General features: G+C 51.7%; 3 protein-coding genes across 7 annotated transcripts in view; all 3 read right to left on the reverse strand.

Moving 5' to 3' along the window:
* Positions 1 to 1,973: 1,973 nt before the first annotated feature.
* On the reverse strand, positions 1,974 to 5,129 carry HCRT (hypocretin neuropeptide precursor). The gene is made up of 3 exons (XM_086687340.1): positions 5,022 to 5,129; positions 3,288 to 3,466; positions 1,974 to 2,448 (listed from the first exon to the last, which is right to left on the reverse strand). Exons 2-3 carry the CDS (start codon positions 3,306 to 3,308, stop codon positions 2,074 to 2,076), a joined length of 396 nt encoding a protein of 131 aa, XP_086543466.1. The 5' UTR covers positions 3,309 to 3,466; positions 5,022 to 5,129; the 3' UTR covers positions 1,974 to 2,073.
* Positions 5,130 to 5,152: 23 nt separating this feature from the next.
* On the reverse strand, positions 5,153 to 9,527 carry GHDC (GH3 domain containing). 4 transcript variants are annotated; one of them, XM_086687336.1, is made up of 10 exons: positions 9,415 to 9,527; positions 9,138 to 9,222; positions 8,672 to 8,952; positions 8,254 to 8,375; positions 7,605 to 8,106; positions 7,015 to 7,207; positions 6,843 to 6,914; positions 6,636 to 6,769; positions 6,181 to 6,266; positions 5,153 to 5,913 (listed from the first exon to the last, which is right to left on the reverse strand). In XM_086687336.1, the coding sequence occupies exons 3-10, from the start codon at positions 8,937 to 8,939 to the stop codon at positions 5,695 to 5,697; spliced, it is 1,596 nt and encodes a 531-aa protein (XP_086543462.1). In that variant the 5' UTR covers positions 8,940 to 8,952; positions 9,138 to 9,222; positions 9,415 to 9,527; the 3' UTR covers positions 5,153 to 5,694. The 4 variants fall into 4 exon arrangements, with proteins under 4 accessions (XP_086543462.1, XP_086543461.1, XP_025773401.1 ...); XM_086687335.1 differs by having other exon boundaries at positions 8,672 to 8,983; XM_025917616.2 differs by having other exon boundaries at positions 8,672 to 8,983; positions 9,138 to 9,520.
* Positions 9,528 to 15,285: 5,758 nt separating this feature from the next.
* Positions 15,286 to 20,983, reverse strand: part of STAT5B (signal transducer and activator of transcription 5B) — a 67,067-nt gene continuing 61,369 nt past the window's right edge. For both annotated transcript variants that reach the window (XM_086687341.1, XM_086687342.1), the window contains 3 exons: positions 18,900 to 18,951; positions 18,460 to 18,567; positions 15,286 to 17,928 (listed from right to left, as the gene is read on the reverse strand). In XM_086687341.1, the coding sequence (XP_086543467.1) occupies positions 17,802 to 17,928; positions 18,460 to 18,567; positions 18,900 to 18,951 (287 nt within the window). In that variant the 3' untranslated portion in view covers positions 15,286 to 17,801. The remainder of the gene's footprint in view (positions 17,929 to 18,459; positions 18,568 to 18,899; positions 18,952 to 20,983) is intronic.

Here is a 20,983-nt window from a genome sequence, read left to right on the forward strand (position 1 = left end):
AGGGGCCGCCAGCGACACCCTCACCCTTCTCCGCGTTGCTCCTCCCAGGGGGGAGCGGCCCACGCGTGTCTCTCCCAGAGAGATTTCGGGACCCGCCCACCTGGAGCAGAGACCACGGAGGTGGGGCGGGGCTTGGTTGGCAGACACTCCCCTTTCCGGGGTGACCACGCCCCCACGCGTGGTTCCCAGGCGACTCCTTGTGGCTCCGCCCTACGGGTTTCCCCGCGCGCCGCCCACGCTGCGGATGGTGTTTGGTTCACAGTGCCGCCTGCTGGAATTGGGATATTTCAGTTCCCTGCGCTCCAATGAGTGCAGCCTGGTGGATGAAAAGAGCTTTGGAGTCTATGGGGTAGAATCCCAGGTTTGCTACTCACTGATTGTGTGATTTAGCCTCGTCAAGACTCCCTTTCCTTATCTGTAAAATTGAGCTAATAATTTTCACCTCATGCGGTTGTGAGAATTTAATAGCATAATGCATGTTTTTGGTACACAATAAGTGTGCTGGACAGAAATTGTCTCTCTCTTCCTGTAGTCTTGATTTAACCTTCCTTCTCTCAGCTGCCATTCAAGTGGAAGAGAGGCTGGAGGCAAGTTGGGGGCTGAGAAAGATAGTTTCAAGTTAGGCAGAGTCAGTTTGCAAATCTTTAAAGGTGTATTGGTGGTCTTTGAGCTCCATCTTCTCCAAGAGGGAACCAGTGCAGCAGCAAGAAGGACCCAGGTGAGACCAGACATCGGACTTTTTCACTACAAAAGCAGAAAATCACCCGGCGGGGGTGAGGGGGTGGGTGGGGGGCAGCTGAGGGTGGTGGCTTAGGGTGGCTGCTTTCCAGAACAAAGCAGCTAAAGCCAGTGAGAATGGGAAGATAGGCTGGTGGTCATCTCAGGCCCTCACCAGTGCTCCTCATCCCCAAGTCTGACCTGGGCATTATCTGGAATGTTAGATTGCTTAAAAGTCCCACATCCTTCTGTGTCTCTACTTTTGGATGTTATTTTAGTTTCCTAGGGCTACTATAACAAAGTACCACAAACTGGCTTAAACAACAGAAATTTATGTCTCAGTTCTGGAGGCTAGAAGTCCAAGATCAAGAGAAGGCAGGGCTGGTTCCTTCTGAAGGCTGTGAGGGAGAATCTGTTCCATGCCTCTCTTCTAGCTTCTGGTGGGTTGCTGACAATCTTTGTGTTCCTTGGCTTATAGATACATCACTCCACCTCTGTCTTCATGTTCACATGGGTTCCCCCTGTGTGTGTTTCTGTAAGTCCACATTCCCCCTTTTTATAAGGACACTGGTCATATTGGATTAGAGGTCCACTCTACTCCAGTATGACCTCATCTTAATTATATCTGCTATTTCTATATAAGGTCATATTATGAAGTGCTGGGGGTTAGGACTTCAACATATGAATTGGGGGTGGGGAGGTGCATTCGGCTAAAGTTGCAGGAAAATCTTGCCCCATTTCTGATTAAGAACTCCTGACTCCCAGGTACCTACAGAATGAAGTATAAAGCCTTCACAGTCCAGGCTGCAGGAACCTAAGAGCCTCCCCTCCAGCGTCTCCCCGCGCCCCACACCGTCAACCCCGTGCTGCAGCCACTCGGGAAAATTCATGTTGAAATCTCAAATTCTCGGTCTTTTGAGCAAGCTTGGCTCCTCTCCCTTTCCAGCCAGACTCCGCTCCTCTGTGCAACATTCCTAGCTACCTCCCATCCCTCTCTGTCTGTAAAGGTGGAGGTACAGAATGACGAGGAGAGAGCATTGAGAGATGAGTCTGCCCCCCCCCCCTCCTCCTCCAAGCGTGCACACGTGCGTTTCTCTCCGTACCACTGGGCCTAGCACAGTTCCTTGCTCTGTGTTTTGTGTTCTACCAGCCAGAGCTGAGGTGCTCCAGGGCCGGGCTGCCAGGCCCTCGGGCTCTTTACAGACTCTCACGCCCCCTGCAGGACGGGATGCGACAGCAAAGGAACAGAGACCAGCTTCACTAACAGAGACTCGTCTTTATTGCCCTTTTTCTGAGGGCTGACACCCGGCGGGCAGCGAGGAGAGGGCAGGGTCAGAACCCGGCCAGAGCAACGGCTCAGACTCCAGACCGTCCCCCAGGCGCCGCAGAGGGAGCGGCCAAGGCGGGACATCTACGCCCGGGGCAGGGGCGCGGCGCTGGCTCTGCGCCTGCGCGGCGGCCCATGGTCAGGATGCCGGCTGCGTGGTTGCCGCTGGCCTGCAGGAGGCGCTGCAGCCGGCCCTGGAGGCCAGGGGGTCCCGGCCGCCGCTTGCCCAGCGTGAGGATGCCGGCCGCGTGGTTGCCCGCGCCGTGCAGCAGCTCGTAGAGGCGGCAGGAGCACGTCTTCTGGCGGCAACAGTCGGGCAGGGGCTGCGCTGCCGCTCCCGGCGACAGGAGCGCGGGCGGTAGCAAAAGCAGCAGCAGCAGCAGCGTCACGGCGGCCCAGGGGACCTAGGGAGACGCGAGGCCAGGTGCTGGGGTGGGGGGAGGGCGGGGAGGGGGGGCGGCGGGTTTCCCGCCGCGCCCACCTTCAGCCCCCTGGCTCAGGCCCCGCCCACTTGGTTCTACGCCCCCTCCCTCCTGCGGTCCTAACACTCTGCGTTCCCTAGTTTCCCGGCCTCTGTCTGCAAGACTGTATTGGAGGGCTCCTCTCTGGCTCTTTTACCTACTCATCTCTCAAACCCCAGCACACCATCTCCTCCAGGAAGCCCTTTGAGACTCCTGGGCAGAGTGATTCCCTCTTTTCTGGGTGCCCTTAAGTCTCTCGTTACCCCCATTAGAGCGCTTACCACTCCACCTGAAAACAGGGTGTGTGAATCTGCACCGGAAGTTTGTTCACTCAGGGAAACAGACCCAGTATAGCCCCAACATGGGCAAACCAAGGACTGGGGTGCAGTCAAGGACCGGCAGGATCCAGGTTGTCTTGTCTGCCTGCTCCCTCACAGGGGAAACTGCATTCTGTGGCTTCTGCACCAGTTTCCTACCCTCTTATGGGCACAACTTCCTCACTTGTAAACGGGTTAAGTAATTCCTATAATGCAGGCTGCCAGGAGGAGGACATGAGAGACTGCAAACAGCACCTGATACATGAGCTCTCAGGAGCTGGGCACAGTCCCATGCTAGCAGAGGCCGACCCTCCGCCAAGGCCCCACCCAGTCCCCTGCCTCAGAGCCCCCCCGGGAAAAGACCAAGAGTAGAGACATCTCAGACTTCTTTCCAGCCCCCTGAGCAAGCAGTCTCATTGCCCCCCTGGGATGATGAGTTACCCCTCCATCCCCAGGTATCTTTACCTTTGTAGAGGGAGGGTTCATGGCGTCTGTTGCTCAGAGTGGGGTAGCCAAGAAAGGTGTTGTCTGCAGTGGTCCAAATAGCCAGGAACTTTGAGGCCGTTGACTGTGACCACTGATCAAGGGCCTGGGGTTTATAGTGCTCTGAGGTGGTGCAGGACAGACGGGTACTTGCGTCTACTCTGGGGCCAGACAAAGGCAAGTCTAAGATTAGCTTCCCACAGGGCAGCCGTCTCCAGGTTGGGCCCAAAGAATGGCCGCCAAGGATCTCAGAAGCGGGAGTTCGATCACTGTGCCCAGGGTCCCCCCCTTGTCTGTCTGCCTGCTCCCTGGAGATGGGGCGGTCTCCGGGCATTAATGAGGCCACCTTGCACCCAGGAATCTGGGAGCACAAAAGAGGCCCTGGCTGGGGCGCTGGCCTGGGACAATGTATGTGTGTTTGGGGCGGGTGGGGGGGGGGGCAACTGCTAATTAGGGCAGGAGAGAAGGCAGCTGTGAGACCCACTCTCCACATGGTGTATGTGGTGGGGGGAGGGCAGCTAGGCAGCAGGCCTAGCTCCTTGTTGCTGTCCCTGGGGTCTGTCAGGCTCCACGGCCCTCTTCCTTAATGGAAAAGTCTTCTTACACCTCTCCCTTCCCCCAGTTCTCTCCTTCCCTCTGCCCCTTCCACGAACCTCCGAGGGGGAAAAGCTTGAAAACTCAACCTGGGTAGGGGGAGGAAACAGCAAAACCTGGTGTTGTTCTTGGACCTGCCCAGTTTCCCTCCTGTTCAGGTGGCCTGGAGTAGGGGATGGAGTCCCAATCCCACCATAGGAGAGAGTGAACGACCCGGGGCGGGGAGGACAGCGCCATCTCCAAGCCAGAGTCTCTTTTATTCAGGGCATGTCCATTATGCACCTGCTCTCAGCCAGGCCCTGCACAGCACTGGAGGGACAGTGTGCATCAGACATGGCCCAATTTTCCAGGAGCTCCAAAGTCCAGATGGGGAGGCAACCTAGCATAATGATAGCTTCATGGGAGAAAGGACCCCAAAAAGGCCTTGCATGCCAAGTAGATTTCCATCAGCTAAGACTGGGGAGGAGGCATTCCACAGAAGGCACAGCTTGAGCAGAGACCTGGAGGTGACAGTGCTTAGCTCATGCAGGATAGTAGGGTGTGGTCATCATAGCTGTGGCTTCCTTCTCAGGGGAGAGGTAGCTGGACAGGTAAGTGAGGGCCAGGGTGGGTCAAAGGGTCTTGCAGGCTAAGCTGATTGGTCTGAATCCTGTGGCCACTGGGGAGCCACAGGAGGGTTTTACCAGGAAGAAGTTGTGGGGTTGATGGGGGGTTGGGTGGCCTGGATGTGGGGCATGGAATCCAGCAGTAATTCAGAGGTAGAACTGGTGACTTGGCAACTGATCAGGAACAGGGACTGTGTTACTTAAGAGGAGCTTGTGGGGCCTTGGGCAAGCCTCACAGCCTCAGGAAGCCTCAGTTTCCCCACTGCTAAGATGGACAGTTAACCCAAATGGTCTCTGAGATTGCTTCCTGTTGTGATACTTCCTGATTTGCAGTATAGCCCCTGCCCATGGAGGTGATTTGTGGGTATTGGGCCAGACAGGCACCTGTGCTAAGCCAGCTAAGTTGAGGAGCAGTCCTTCCCCATTTACGGTAAGCTTGGAGTGGAGAGAGGGAGGAGGCGTGGGCTCTGGGTCTTCTGGGTTGACCTAGGCCATGGTAGGGGTCCCCAAGACCTACCCCAACCTGGAGTGGAGCGTGGGGGGAAAGCCTTGGTGTCCAGAGCTGAAGGTGGGGGAAGCCAGCCTGCAGCAAGAGCAGGACAAATGAGACTACTACAGTTTCGCCATAAGCAGACCCTGAGTCCAGAATCTGGGTGCAAGTGGTTTATTTGGGAGGTAATCTTACAAAGCACATGAAAACATGGGGATGGGCAGGGTGGAAGGAAAACCAGTAAGAATTGTGTTAATCAGAGGGTTACCATTACGGGCAACCGGTGCAGAAGACACTTGAGAATTGTACTCAGGGACAGTGACGCTGAGGTGTCTTTCTCTGACTCCTGTCTCTTATTGACTGAGGGCCGCCCCTGGGGAACATTAACGGTTAACACGTCCAGCCTGCCCAGTGACTGGGCCTGGAGACACAGGAGACATCGGCAGTATGCGGGAACTCTAGCAGTGTCCTCCGGAGGGCGCCACGGGACTTCAGGGAGGGCACTGCAGGGGCCAGTTGACGTGGGCTCCTCAGAAAGGGCTGAACAGCTTAGACCTCCCTCAGGCCTGGGGTTCTGATGGGCAACTGTCACGTGACACAGAGTCAAAGACCCTGGCCAAGACTTCCCATTCAGAGAGGCCACAGAGGAATGTACCAAGTGGCCTATGAGGGGGATGGGGCAGTGGGCAGGCCTCTCAGCTCAGGACACCACCCTTTTATGCAGACACTGGGCCAGGTGCCTGTGCCTAAGGACCCGGGGCATCTCAGGAGGATAGGGGGACGAAGGGCAGGCTGCAAGGGCCACCCGGAGTTCTCTGAAGGCCCCTTGCCCCACCAGGTGGACTCTGGCAGGGCCCACGCTGCCCCAGAACCGCAAGGACTTGTAGCGGGGAGAGACTTCCTGAAGGCAGTGGTCAAGCTGGAAACAGAACGGCCTGAGTGAGGCTGGTGTGTAGCTGTGTGGCATGTGGATGAGGGATGCCTGATGGTGCCCAGGGTATGTGTGGTAGGTGTTTCATGTGTCCATATGTGTCTGTGGAATTCATCTCTCCCTTCCCAGAGCCTCAGGGAAGCTCTCCTCCCCGCCCCCCTCCTCCCCATCACTCCACTGCGCCCAGGGCACCTGGAGTCATGCAGGGTGAAGGAGACACGCAGTCCCGTCCTGTCCTATCCCTATCTTGTTTACCTTGTCTCGATTTTCCTCTGACAGGTTTCTCAGGCCCCTCAGCGCCACAAACACCTCATAGTGGGGAGCCGAGCCCTCGGAGGAATCTGCAGACAAACCCCCATGTTCACACACTTTTGTCAACAGGGCAGCTCCCAACGCCAATGCTGGTGCTCCTACCTGTTCCACCTTACTCTGAGGTTCATGGGAGAAGAGGAATCCCTTGGTAGAGAGGAGGGTAAATGGAGAGGAACCCAAAACCTAATCGTAAATATGAAGCAGGCCGGGAAGGGAAAGGGGGAGAGACTGCAGCAGGAGGGATGGGAGTTAGACCTGAGTGAGCTAGGACTTGTGTTAGGAGCAACCAAAGAGGCCACGTCTTCTGACCTCTTTTCTAAAGTTCTTCCATCCGCATGGAATGGCAGGGGGGGCAGCCAACTCAAGAATGGGGGGCAGGAGCTGATGAAGAAGCTTACCCAGAATGCTGCTCTCCACACAGCTGTGGTCTAACAGTTTCGCCCCTGGCCACTGCCCGACAGCCCGGCCCAGGGCCTCAGAGAACACATCCTCTCGAATGTCTTCTCCTCTCACACTCAGGGCCTGGCCCAGCCTGGGGAGGAGGAAGGAGACAGAGGAGCCTAGGGCACAAGGACGGCCCCTCAGCTCCCCAGGGGGTCACGTACCTGCAGACGAACCTGACGACTGGACACCGATTGTAGGCACCAACCACCTGTACTACATCACCCAGGCAGCACCTGACAGGTGGAGGAGTGGGGGGCGAGATCAGCCCCAGGGGCCCATTCACTCATATCCCTGGCCTTCGATAGGGTCCCAGGGGGGTGGGCAGGCGATCACCTGGTAAGGCTGATGTGGTCGGTCAGCACCAGCTCATACTCCTTGCCCTTCTGGGCCTCGGCCAGCAGGACGGTAGAGGCAGCCTCTTCCTGGGCTCCTTTGTTGACTGGGAGCAGCTCAATAAAAGGAGCTCCAGGGGGCAGAAGGTAGAGCCCGCGGGGCTGCTCTGGCCACAGGTTCAGGCCCACCACCCCTGTGGGGAGCAAGCAGCCCTTCAGTGGCCAGTGCCCTTGCTTTCTGCTAGGCAGTAGCCCCTCCCCCGGGCCCCCAGGCCCCAGTTCTCTGAGCAGCTGTTCCCACTGCTGCCCTCCCACCCCTCCTTCCTGGCTCCCCCAGGCTCAGTGTGCCGCCTCTGAGACCCTAGTTGGGAGGAGGCGGTGGTTCGGCGGGTGGCAGACCTGGCGCCAAATGCTGGCGCCGTGTGAATTTGTGCAAGTTTCTTAACCTCTGTGAGCCTCAGTTTCTGCATGTGTATAAACGGAGCTGTTGGTGTTGGGGGGATTAAATGATTAGGTAGGGCTCAGTGTTTCGCAGCTAGCCGTGTGACCTCTGCCCCCTGCCCCAGCTCACTAGCCTTGAGTCCTGCTGACCTCCAGAGGCAGAGTAAGCCGGGGAGAAGAAGGCTAGCCCTTGGCACCACAATGCCTCCAGGGCAGCCACAGCCTCGGCCTGGCCTCCTGCGTCCAGAGTCACCACCACCTGTAGCTTCGGCCAGAGCCGAAGGGCCAGTCCTCGGGGCCCCTGCTCCAGGGCCTTCCGCAACTCAGCTGCCCGTCTGGGGAGAGGCACCCCCGGGTTCCCGGCAGCTATTGTCTCAGCTAGCTCTTCGCCATCCGCCTCCAGGCCCACAAAGACGTCCAGGAGTTCGGCTGCTGTCCCACCTTCCAGTGCCCGCAGCCCTGGGGACCTCAGTGCCTTCAGCAGCAGGGCCCCAGGGTGCTTGGCTCCAGGGGCGCTAACCTGGCCCAAGGCACGCCAAGGCCAGGGGAGAGGGCAGGGCCAGGGGGACGTAGGGGTCACACAGGCGGTGCCTCCCGGAGCCAGCACTTCTGGATAGGCCTTGTTTAGGGCTGCCAGACCCAGCAAGGTGGCCTGGAGGGAGACAAGAGAGGGTGTTGGCCCTGGGCCTGAGCCAGTCCCTGAGCCCCCAGTTTGGGGGTTCTTTGCCCACCCTGCTGGGAGGGTTTGGCTGCAAGTAGGGGTCTCTAATGGGGCTAGGCTCCAGCCTTCTCCGTTTACCTGCAGAGAGGCCTCCCCGTAGTACTGGGTTGAGGTAGGAGGCGAGAGCTGCCCCTCACTTTCTTCCTCTTGGGCCTGGCTGGCCTTGGTCAGTGGGAGATGGTTCCGGAAGGTGCTTATATCTGTAGCCCAAAGACATCATAAACTCGTCCTGAAGCCACAGTTTCCCAAGAGTTTCAGGCAAGATGGGTGAGACCCTTAATAAGGAACCCAGCATAGGCTTAGGCTGAGCGGGGCTACTGGGGCCCAGGAATGGAAAATTCATCTTGAACAATCCTGAGCCTGGGTAGGGTCTTTGCGTTGGGCCCCTCTGTGCTGGCGGTAGAAGGTGAGAGGGAATCCTTGGGTTCTGAAATCTGACTATCCTGTGGGGTTTCTATCTGTTTGGGGCCACCTCCCCAGCCCCTTGGAAACACACCTGTGTTCCCCCTGAGGGGACCGCGGGGCCCCTGGGCTCCCTGCAGACACCACTTCAGGGCCTGCTGCTGGCTCTGGCCCGCGTGCAGTGTGCTCTGTTCTAGTCTCCACTGCTGCCAGGCGGCCGCCCAGCACAGGGTCCCTGCTGCCACACGGTGCTGGAGGCCAGCAAGCCAGGACAGCCTGGCATCTTGGGGCTGCCGCTGCCAGAGCACGGCCAGCAGTGGCAGCAGCAGCAGCAGGAGAAGGAACAGCAGCAGCAGCAGCATCTCCAAGCAGCTCCTGGGAGGAGGAAGGGACCCAAGTTCTGGTCCTGGAGGGGAGGAGAGGATAACCCATTTCTCCCTCACCTTAAGCCCCCTCTACCACATGAGAAACCCAGGAAAAAGGAAGTCTGGGAAGAAGCCAGGACCCATCAGGCAGGTGATGCAGAGGAGACAACATCAAGGCCTTGGAGTCACACTGACCTGAGGTCGGACACTGGTTCTGACACTTGGTTAGCCTTAGGGCCCTGGGTAAGTCAGCCAGCTGCTCTGGGCTCCGTTCCCCTGTCTGTAAAATGGGAATAATAACAGCTTCGCAGAAGATATAGACAGGGTTTGACACAGTGCCTGGCACACAGCGGCTGCTCAATGACATGTCCTGCCCACTCCTGGGTGGCTCTGCTGCATCCCAGGATCCACCCTGTCCCCGCTCCGGGCCCCTCCTAAGCCCCGGGGAAGTGGTTCCATGTCCCACGTGCACCTGTCATAGCCCACTTGCGCAGACTCTCAGCACCCAGGGCCCCTTCGGCGGTGGGTACTTGGGTCTCTGTACACAGCCAGTCAGAAAGATGGAGCCGTGGCTTTAAAGGGAGGGGCCCTGATGGGGAAATCCGGTCACGGGCCTGAGGGAGGAGCTGGAGGGGGGTGCTCTTAAAGGGACAGCTTGCCTAAGGGTCCAAGCCCAAGCTGGCAGGTGGGAGGAAGCTACCACAGGAGACTTCAAACTCCTGCTGTCTTCAAACTCCTGCAGGTGAAGGAAGAGAAAGCTGAGTGTGGGAAAGAGTTCAGGAAGCAGCTTGAGTTGGGAGAAGGGCGCACCCCAGGAGAGCAGGTTCAAGCTGGAGAACTGTTAAAAAAAAAATTTTTTTTTTCTCCCAATCCAGAAACCATGTCCACAAAGATCTACCAGCTTTCTCTCACAAAGGTGGTAGAGAAATAAATCCCCACTCCTGGCATAAGCAACCACAAATCTAGTTGCTCTCCATATAGATTTGTCTGTTCTGGACATTTCATATAAATGGAATCAGAACACGTGGTCTTTTGTGCTGGCTCCTTTCACTTAGCATGTTTTCAAGGTTCTTCCACGTCGTACCGTGTAGCAGTAGTTCATTTCTTTTTATTGCCAAATGTATTTCATGGTATGGATATGCCACACCACATTTACTTATCCGTTCATCAGTTGATGGGCATTTGGGGTCATTTCCGTTCTTTGGCTACTATGTGTAACGCTATTACGGATATTTGTGTACAAGTTTTTCTGTGGATATATGTTTTTATTTTCTTGCATAAAAATGTGATGAATGCAAGGGATTTACTGCATTCCAATGAATAGAATAGCTGGGTTGCATAGTAGCTCTGTTTAACTGTGTAAGGAACTGTTAAACTGGTTTCCATAGTGGCTGCACCATTTTACATCCCCACCAGCAGTATATGAGGGTTTCAAATTCTCTACATCCTGGCAAACACTTGTTATTACCCAGCTTTTTGATCACAGCTATCGTAGTGGGGTGTGAAGTGACTTGAGTCTGTTTTAATTTGCATGGTCCCCCATGACCAATGACCAAGCATCTTTTCATGTATCTATTGGCCATTTATACACTTCTATGGAGAAATGTCTTTTCAGATCCTTTACCCATTTTTTACTGGGCTATTTGTCTTTTTATTATTAAGCTGTAAGAGTTCTTTATATATTTTGCAGTCAAGTCCCCTGTCAGATTGATGATTTGCAAATGGATTCTTCCATTCTGTGGGTTGTCTCTTCATTTTCATGATAGTGTCCTTTGAAGCACAAAAATTTTAAATTTTGATGAAGTCTAATTGTCTACTTTTTCTTTTGTTGCTTGTGCTTTTGGTGTCATATCTAGGGACCCATCGTCAAGTCCAAGGTCATGAAGATTTACTCCTATGTTTTCTTCCAATACTTTCATAAAATTAGCTCTTACATTTAGGTCTTTGATTTGTTTTTTCTTGTGGTAAAATATGCCGAAGATTTACCATTTTAACCCGATCAGGTATCCACTTCAGTGGCATTAAGTACATTCACACCATCGTGCAACCATCACCACCATCCATTTCCAGAACTTTTTCTTCTTCCTACACTGAAGTGTGACTCATGAAACACTAACTCCCCATTCCTCCTCTCCCCAGCCTCTGATGACCATGATTCTATTTTCTGTCTTCATGAGTTTGACTACTCCAGGTAGCTAACATAGGGGCATCCATACAATGTCTGTCCTTTTATGTCTGTCTTATTCATTCAGCATAATGTCTTCAAGATTCACCCATGTTGTGGCATGTGTCAGAATTCCCTTCGTTTTTAAAGCTGAATGGTATTCCCTTGTATGTCTAGACCACATTTAGTTTACCCATTCACCCACCGATGGACACTTGTGTTATTTTCACCTTTTGGCTTTTGTGAATAACGCTGCTACGAACACGGGTGTACAAATATCTGTTTGAGTCCCGCTTTCAATTCTTTTGAGTATATACCCAGAAGTGCTGGATCACATGTTTAACTTTTTGAGGAATCTCTATGGTATTTTCACAGCAGCTGCTACTTTACATGCCTACTTGCAACGCGCATGGGTTCCAATTTTTCCGCATCCCCTACAACAGTTGTTTTTTTGTTTTGTTTTAACAGCCAATCTAATGGGTAAGAAGTATTTCATTGTAGTTGTGATTTGCATTTTTTTTTTTTTTTAGAAAAATTTTTTAAGTTTCTTTTTATTTATTTTGGGAGAGATACAGAGAGCAAGCGGGGAGGGGCAGAGAGAGATGGAGACATAGAATCTGAAGCGAGCTCCAGACTCCGGGCTGTCAGCATAGAGCTCAACTCGTGGCTCCAACTCACAAACGGTGAGATCATGACCTGAGCCGAAATCAAGAGTCAGATGCTTAACTGACTAAGCCACCCAGGTACCCCATGATTTGCATTTCTAACGACTGAGCATTTCTTGTGTATTTATTGTCCACCTGTATATCTTTAGAGAAATGTCTACTCACATCCTTTCCATTTAAAAAAGGGGCACCTGGGTGGCTCAGTCGGTTAAGCGTCTGACTTTGGCTCGAGTCATGATCTTGCAGTTCGTGAGTTCTAGCCCTGCATTGGGCTCTGTGCTGACAGCTCGGAGCCTGGAGCCTGCTTTGGATTCTCTGTCTCCCTCTCTCTGCCCCTCCCCAGCTTGTGCTCTCTCTTTCTCTCAAAAATAAGTAAACATTAATTTTTTTTTAAATTGTTGTTGACTTGTAGGAATTCTTTATATATTCTGGATATTAATCCCTTATCAGACATATAATTTGCACATATTTTCTCCCAATCTGTGGGTTGTCTATTCACTCTAACAGTGTCCTTTGATGCATAAAAGTTTTTGTTTTGATGAGGTCTACTTTTTTAAAAAGTGTATTTATTTATTTATTTTGAGTGAGAGAGAGAGCACGAATGGGGTTGGGGCAGACAGAGAGGAGAGAGCGAGAATCCCAAGCAGACTTTGCACCAGGGCGGAGCCCAATGAAGGACCCAACCAACCAACTATGAGATCATGACCTGAGCCAAAGTCGGACGCTTAACCGACTGAGCCACCCAGACACCCCGATGAGGTCCAATTTATCTTGTGTTGCCTGTGGTGTCATGGCCAAGAAGTCATTGCCAAATCCAATGTCATGAAGTTTTCTATGGTTTCTTCTAAGATTTTTATAGTTTTATCTCTTACATTTAGGTCTTTGATCCATTTTAATTTTTGTACGTGATGTAACATAAGGCTCCAACTTTATTCATTTTTTTTTTAATGTTTTTATTTTTTTGAGAGAAAGGTACGCCCATGTGCATGCTCAGGAGAGGGGCAGAGAAAGAGGAGGACAGAAGGATACAAAGCGGGCTCCACGCTGACAGGCTGACAGCAGCAGCCCGATGCAGGGCTCGAACTCCCCAACTGTGAGATCACAACCTGACCCAAAGTCGGACACTCAACTGACTGAGCCACCCAGGCGTCCCTCTCCACCCCCCCCCCACTTTATTCTTTTGCATGTGGCTATCCAGTTGTCCCAGCACCACTTGTCCCAGCACCACTTGTTGAAAAGACTATTCTTTCCCCATTGCATGGTTTTGGCACTCCTGTGAAAAATCAGTTGACCACGGACACATGGGTTTCCTTCTGGACTCTGAATTCTATTCTATGGATCCATACATCTATCCTTATGCCAGTATCACACTATGTTGATTATTGTTGCTTTGCAGTAAGTTTTGACCTACTGTGACATGTGACTACTTCAACTTTATTCTTTTTCAGTTGGTTATTTAGGAGTATATTGTTTAACTTCCATATATTTGTGAATTTTCCAGGGCTTGTCTTGTTATTGTTATTTGGGTAGTGAGTGGCTGATCATTTTAGTGAGTCCATATACTTCCCACCCCCCCCCCCCACCTCCCTACAGTGCAAAGCCTCTGCTATTGCTCATTCAGGGGGTGCAGACTTGAGTATGCCCAGTCACCCTAGCATGACAGTGATTTTCACCTCTTTCCCTGACCACACCCAGCTGTTAAGCTACACGAATTGTTGGCTAATTGCTATATATTTTCCAACAATGCTTTGGGGGAAGAAATGGCTCCACAAACTGATCCAATCAAATTCAGGTTTCTTTGAAGGGACAGTTTCACGGCCAGTGTTTGAGATTTGTTCTGACCCCGAGAGAGCTCCTCCCGGCCGTCTCTTTCCCCATCTTTCTCTAGCACACTCGCTAGCCCAGCTCAACCTCTACCTCCGATAAAGCTATCATTCTCCTGCCACTTGCCTTTCACAACCTCCAAGGTTTCAGAGAGCACCCTTAAGCTTGAACTTCCCTTGCAAATGAAGTCCGTTCTTTTGAGGAGAGATTCGAAGTTTTCTGTTTCAGAGCCTGCCTCTCTGTCCCGCCCCCCTCCCCTCCTCCGTATCTCTTAGCCCTGATCATTCTTGAGCTGCACACCCACGTCTCCTTGGACATTCCAACGTATCCGGATTTGTACTCAATCTTCCTCCCAACCTGCTCCTCTCCCACATCTTCCCCTCCCCATCTCACTGAGGAGCATCTCTATCAATTACTTCCCAACCCAGAAACCTGGAATTACTCTAGACTCCAATCCTGCTCTCCAGCATTGGTCACAATGTCTGCATAGTAGGCCTCAGGGCCACTGCTGTGGTATCCTCATCTAGAACCTCCTCTCCTCTGACCCACACTGTTGAAACAGCCTCCCCGGATCCCTGCCTTCCTGTTTTGCCTCCCTTCAATCCATCATACACAGTGTCGCTATAGAATTTCCTAAAATGAGACTCTGGCCATTCCTTTGCTTGAAGTCTGGTAAGGTTTCACTTGCCATCATGCTCAGGTGAAGTTTAAACTCTTAGCCTGGCACACTAGGCTTCATCACTGGCCACAGTTCTCAAAGTGTGGTCCTTGCCCCCGTATCACCTGACAACTTGTTAGAAATGCAAATTCTGGGGCACGTGGGTGGCTCAGGAGGTTCAATGTCTGATTTCAGCTCAGGCCATGATCTCATGGTTCGTGAGTTTGAGCCCCCAAAGGGCTCTCTGCTGTCAGTACAGAGCCCGCTTTGGATCCTCTCTCTCCCCCTCTCTCTGCTCCTTTCTTGCTCACTCTCTCTCAAAATAAATAAATTTTTTTAAAAAAATGCAAATTCTGAGGCTCAATCCCAGGCCTACTGGCTGGGACACTCTGGAGAGTCGCCCAGCGATCTGCACTTTAGCCAGTTTTCCAGGAGATTGTGATGCAGGCCTGAGCTGAGAAGCAGACGTCACCCTCTATCCAGCCGTATCTGGCCCTCCTGCATCTCCAGCCTCTGCCTGTGCTGGTCTCTCCACCTGAGCGCCTCTCCTAACTCCCATGTGTTCTTTAGGGGTCAGCTCAAGCTAACTGGTGCCCTTCTTCCATGTTCTCTTGTATTCCCTTACGGCCTCAGGACAGCTTTATTGCAGCGCGAGCCAATCTCCTATCATGTTTGGTTATGTTTGTCATCTTTCCTGGGCCACGATCCTCTTGAGGGCAGAACAATTTCTCCTCCCACTCACAATGCCCAGCTCAGAGCAGGCAACTCGAAATGTGCTTGAAATTTAAGGGTAAGCTTTGTAATGGGAACAGTGTGGAATCAGGAGGCTAGGAGGTACAGACGATCACTCTAATTTTTAAAACATCATATGAACAGGAAGGTAAGAAATGCCCCCTCTGCCATCAAAGCCAGGACACACTCTCGAGGCCACCAGTTCTGTTTTTCACAGTCACACTGATGATCGCAAATATTTCCCTATCAAAGCCACCCTCCCTCACCACCTCGATGGAAAAAAAAAAACAGAACTCAATATTGTCCCTTCAGAGGAAGCCTTTATTGTAACATAAAATACACAATTTTGTGACTGCCCCAGATTGTACACAATACTTTTTTGGTGGCTACATACTAATCTGCCTCAACACTAAAATATGTATCTGAATAATTCACAAAGTTTTAAAAAGAAAAATTATAAAAAGTATACTTCCACTTTAAGTTCTATTCACTTTTAGTCTCCCCACCCCCCTACAAAAACCCGGCACATACCACACATTGAAACATTTGATGACTTATGTGTGTGCGTGTCTGGGGGCAAGTGAGAGGCAGAGGAGGTCAAGACTTGCCACTGCCTCTTTTGTGGTTTGCAGGAACAGGGAGAAAAGAGAAAACACAACGCAGATAGCGAGCATACCTTTCAGTCAAACATCTCTCCCGTCTATCAGCGCAGCCTCAGGAAAACGGAGGACAGGTCAGCGACCGTACCAGCATGGGACCCCTCTGCTCGGGGCAGCCACGCTCTTCGGCTCCTGTCCCCCCAATCTCCAGTGCCAACTGTCAAGGGCAAGCTCTGCCCACAGCACACCCTGGGGCTGGGTCCCTGCCAACGTGAAAGTGTGTCAGTCCCGCCCCGTCAGGGCCGCTGAGCTCCCGGCCGGCCTGCCACGGCACTCAGGGCACTCAGGGGCCGGTGCTGGTGAAGTCCAAGGGGCAGGCAGGGAAGGGCTCTTTATGACTGGGTCCGAGAGTGGTCAGGCCGCCTCCTCCCGCTTCCCCAACACTCATCCTCATGGGTGGAATTTTAATCAAATCTTGAGGGGTATGTAAAGGGCTTAGCGACACCCTATGTCACCGCTGGTATCATGGAAGGGTCGGCCTGCTCCTCAGAGGCAGAGAGATTCTACTGCCTGGCATAGAAAAATAAATCAGTGTATGAAACCAAGCCAGGGCAAACAGCAGCTTTTAAAAAGTCATCTTCCAATAAATAATTTACTACAGAGGAATATTTTCCTTTAACATCAAAACACTGATAAATTCAGAAGTCATTTTTGTAAAAAAAATATGTTTATTTACTCACATGTATAAAAATAAGGTTTTTAGGGCCATTCTCTCCTGGTGTGGTCATTCCTTCTTTTGGAGAAGGGGGCCGGGGGTGAGTGACCTTTAGGCCTACCCCGAAAGCTATACCTGCTTCCCCCTCTTCCCACCTGACTGCGATAGACCGTTCCTTCCTTCTGGGGTAAAGCTACGGAAGAAATCGTGGACGTTGTACTGAAGCGGTTTTGTTTGGTTTCTGCAGCTTACCAAACTTCCTAGGAAACCCACTGACTGTGTTGCCCCAGATTACCAACGCTGACACCCAGTGGCCCGTACCAAGTGGGCAACAACGTCGCTGAGCACGCTGGCCCCGGGTTCGAACTGCACCCCCACCGGCCCCTCCCTGAGATGGCCCGTGTGGACAGTGAAGGGAATCGAGGTGACCTGGGTGTGAATGGCACAGGACCTGCCACAGGAAGAAAGGGCTGTGATATCAGATTAGGGTGGGAAGAGCAAAACAAGAAGTCCCGATTTAGAAACAAAACATCAGTCAGCCTGTGCGAGTGGCCACCATCAGTAAGCCGTGGGGTAGCCGCGCTCGGGCGGAAGGACGGGCAGACCAGAGGGCAGCTGCTCCGGGTGGCAAGGCAGCTTTCTCAGCGCCTGTGGGCCACGGCCTGGCCTTCCACTCTGGCTGCGACACAAAGGACATCAGCACTGTAAGCTGCGGTTATGTGACCCTCTTTTCTTTTCTCTGGTTCATCAAACGTGTCTGCGCACGTGCACACACACAGAACTGAGGGGCAATTCACACAGTGGATGGAAGGAGGGGGAAGGAGAGAACATGTAGATGGGTTCAGTGTTACTTAAAAAGCAACTACCCATCAGACAACCCGTGACTTCCCTTGCCCCAACAATCACTGTATGTCCCCGCTTTTTCCCATCCCTACCCAGGAAAATGGGAGTCAGGGAGAGGGAAGGAGGGAGGATGGCTTTCTTTTTCAAAAGGCAATTTGTACATTTCAGAGGAAAGCAGAGACAATCACGGTTATATATCAGTTGCTTGGCAGACACAGTGACAAATCTCACAGGAGAGGTGCTTTCTCCTCCCTTTGTCCTTCTCTGACTTGAACAGCCACATGTCAAAGTTCAGCCACCCTCTGGACACATGGCCAAGTTCCAGGGTTCATGGAACTACTGCCTTTTACACAAGGTTAAAACAACCACAGCCACTGTTTATGGCCCCAGTGCTGCAACTAAACTCTGGACAGCAAGGGGGAGAAACAGCCCAATGTGAAAACTCACCCACACACACACCCACACACCCTCACACTCACACACTCACACACGTTCCCTTCACTGGTGCCACCATGCACAGAAACACTAAAGTCACAACTAGTATTAACACTTCACATTATGAGTATTGTTTCCAAAGAGAAGCGATTCATGGAATTAAAACATCCACAAGAGTAACTCCTCTGGCGAGGACGAAGAAGCTAAAGATGGAGATGGGGGCGTCATGACTGCGCGTGAGGGATCCACTGACTGTCCATAGGTCGGCCCAAGAGCTCTTCCACACGCCGCGCCACATCCATTGTGTCATCCAGATCAAAGTCCCCATCATTGTCAAGGACGGGGTCAGGGCTTGGGAGAAAAAGATAAGAGATAAAGGGAAGGGGAAGGTTGCCCAAGGCCAATGATGAGCCACAGAGACCACCCCAAGCCCCACACCCCACTGGGTGAACAGCCCAAGATGGCCTGTGCCCTTGGCCTAGGCTTCAGGGGAAAGATGCTCCTGATCTGGACAGTGGGGAGTAGAGTCCTTTGCTATCTGGACGGAGAGGCTCAGGCTGGAACACCCACCCCAGCTGTCCCTGACCCTGGCTGTCCACACATGTAAAGCCCATGTGCTCCTTATACAAAGCAAGAAAAATCTACATTTTGAGAGAGAAGAGTAGTTGACATTTGCCCAACCCCATTCTAAACTACCAATACCTTCTGTTCAAATCTCTGTCTCCCACCTGGGCATATGCTGGTGCCTGGCCTGGGTGGTCTCAGACCTACAGGAGCTCTGGGTCCCTTTGTCCACCAGCCCCCCGGGGCCCAGCCTGAGCCCCAGAGAACACAGCCCCAGCCCCAGCTCCTCCCTGCGGAGCCCCAGAGAACACAACCTACTTCTGTGGGTACATGTTATAATGAGCCTGGGGGCACACGGCTGGGGAGGGGGCCTGGTCCATGTAGGTGGCGCTGGCCCCGGCAGAGTCTGCAGACGCATTCACAAACCTGCAGGAGGAACAGGAGAAGCCTCAGTGACCTCAGGGCAGCGGCTGACTTGGGGAGGGCTCAGGGGGCACGTTTACATCTCTTTGGGGTGTGGAAGCACAAAGCGCCCCCTGGGCCTGGGGGTCCGGCTGCGGGAGTGGGGTCCTGGGTCCTGGTCCCATTGAGACTAAGCTCAGTTCCCTCTCCGGGGGCTGAGCCAGGTTTCAGGGGGCCAGGGGGTGCTGGGCCCTACAGGGCCTGTAAGCGGGAGGGGCAGCGGTGAGGGGCGGAGGGGGGGCGGGGGGAAGGGAAAGGAGGCAGCAGAAGACCAGGGCTGGACCCTGGACACTTACTCAGGGACCACTTGCTTGATCTGTGGCTTCACGTATCCGTCCACCGCTTTAGCTGCCGAGTGGGGGGATGGTGATGAGAACCAAAGTTCTCAAAGAAATGAAAATGCAATCTCCCTTAAGAATCACAGCTTTTCTTATGACAGGACACAAGTACCTAATTCTATCTTAGGATCTGATACAAGCACTTAATATTTGAATCTGTTAGGGGGACCTGGTGTAGGAGAAGCCTTAATATTAAAACTGCAAGTTAAGATATCTTCCGAGTTGGCTTGGATGTGTTGATAAATTCTTCAAGCCACAGAAAATGTATGCTCCAGGACAAATCTAAACCAAACATTAATTGCACACTAAGTGTAAAAAGAAAAAATATCTTCAAAGTTTAAAGTCACAGATGTGGCCGAGTGGCAGGATTTGCTTTGTGTCCCAGGCAACAACACTGGGAGGAGATCAGAAGAGAACACAAAAGGGAACACATTGTCAATCACAGAGAGAAGAACACTGTCGTAATTAGAACTGCCCACAAAAGAAACGGGTTGTCTTGGGAAAAACTGATTTCCCGACCCCTGGAGATCTTCAAATGGAAGGAGTACAAACACTTGTCAGGGGCTGCACAGAGAAATCAAAGAAAGGAATGAATTTGACTTGGTGGTCCCTGGAGTTACTCTGACTCTGAGAATCTCCTCTTTTAGGAAAGGGAGTGTCATGCAGGTGTCTGTGTGCTCTTTTGTGTCTGTGGGCTTTCTACATTTGCGGGTAATCTGATGGTCACTCATCCAGGTGAGTGCTGTCCATGCCCTGTGGCTGGTTAACAAGAATGTCTGTGTGTCTCTCTTTCACTCTCCCCAGAATCCCCACTGGGATGTGGGAGGCTAGAGGACAGATCGGAGAGTGGTCTGGTCAGCCATAGTTACCTTTTTAAGAGGCTGACTGTAGAAACCCAGTTAAGTGAGTAGTAGGAATGTGATAGTCTGAAGCCGGTGAATGAAGTCTCATTTCTTGGGTATGTGAGTATGGGAATACATATAATCCTAATGATGTCAGACAATGAAGACGACACTAAGGTCAAGAGGATAAAAAGTTTGTCAGTGAAACAGTCCAAGATAATGAAACGGCACACGGGGCACAAGTTGCTTGTTACCCTAACCTGCTTCTTCTAAGCCTTCAAATGTCAGGAGCTGCCTTTTTATAATACTGCGTACTTTTTGTGCTTTACAGTTTCTAAAGAATTTTATGGATTGGCCAAAAAGATAAAACCCAAAGAAATGCTGTAAAAAATGGGATTTAAAAACCTAAACTAGCTGTGCTAACAGAAAAAGAAACCATGGTAGATTTAATCCAAAATACTGCATAAATCTGAAAAATTTTGGCTTATATTCCCACCTAGAAATAGAATCATCCTTGCAGGGTGGGAAGGCATGATATAAAAGGCTCTATACAGGAAATAGGTTGATGAATGATTAGGCTGTATAGAAAATACAAGTTTTGCACTTCAGCAAAATAAAACTTAAATGTTAAAAGAACAGTGACATACTGAGAAAAATATTTGCTATATATAATAAAAGGCTTATTTACTATATAAAAGTTCTTACACCTTATTAGGAAAAGATGGAACCCCGAAAGAAAAATGGACAAGGAATAGAAACACACTTCACAGAAAAAATAGAAACAGCCAGTAACATGGAAGTGAAGAAATAGACTCTGGAGCTAGACTCTTTGAGCTCAAACCCTGGTTGGTCACTTTCTAGCTGTGTGGACTTTGGCAAATTATGTTACTTCTCTGTGCCTCAAGTGCTCCTATGTAAAGTGAGGAGAGTAACAGACGTACCTCCCAGACCTGTTCTGAGGATTAGATGAGATACTATATGAAAGCTGCCCAGGAAGGGCCCAGTGCACAGGAAGTACTCAACAAATGTCAACTGTTATTACCCTAGTTACAATTTTGCTATTATCATTATGCGAAAAGACATTTGATCTTGCTTAGAATCAAAGAAATGAAAATAAGAACCAAGACACCATTTTTACGCCAGTCAGACTGGCAAGAATGAAGCCAATGAACAGAATCTATGACTGGCAGGGGATATGGA

This window comes from Puma concolor, chromosome E1, assembly GCF_028749965.1.
Source record: "Puma concolor isolate L17-30 chromosome E1, mPumCon1.1.hap2, whole genome shotgun sequence".
In the NCBI taxonomy this organism is placed as follows: domain Eukaryota; kingdom Metazoa; phylum Chordata; class Mammalia; order Carnivora; family Felidae; genus Puma; species Puma concolor.

Coding starts and splice junctions, on each gene's coding strand:
- HCRT (XM_086687340.1), bottom strand. CDS start 3,308: ATGAACCCTCCCTCTACAAAG. Junction 2,449..3,287: donor TGAACCCTCCCTCTACAAAG/GTAAAGATACCT, acceptor GCGTCTCCCTAG/GTCCCCTGGGCCGCCGTGAC.
- GHDC (XM_025917616.2), bottom strand. CDS start 9,309: ATGTCATTGAGCAGCCGCTGTGTGCCAGGCACTGTGTCAAACCCTGTC. Junction 6,915..7,014: donor GACCACATCAGCCTTACCAG/GTGATCGCCTGC, acceptor TCCACCTGTCAG/GTGCTGCCTGGGTGATGTAG. Junction 6,267..6,635: donor TGTGGAGAGCAGCATTCTGG/GTAAGCTTCTTC, acceptor GTTTGTCTGCAG/ATTCCTCCGAGGGCTCGGCT.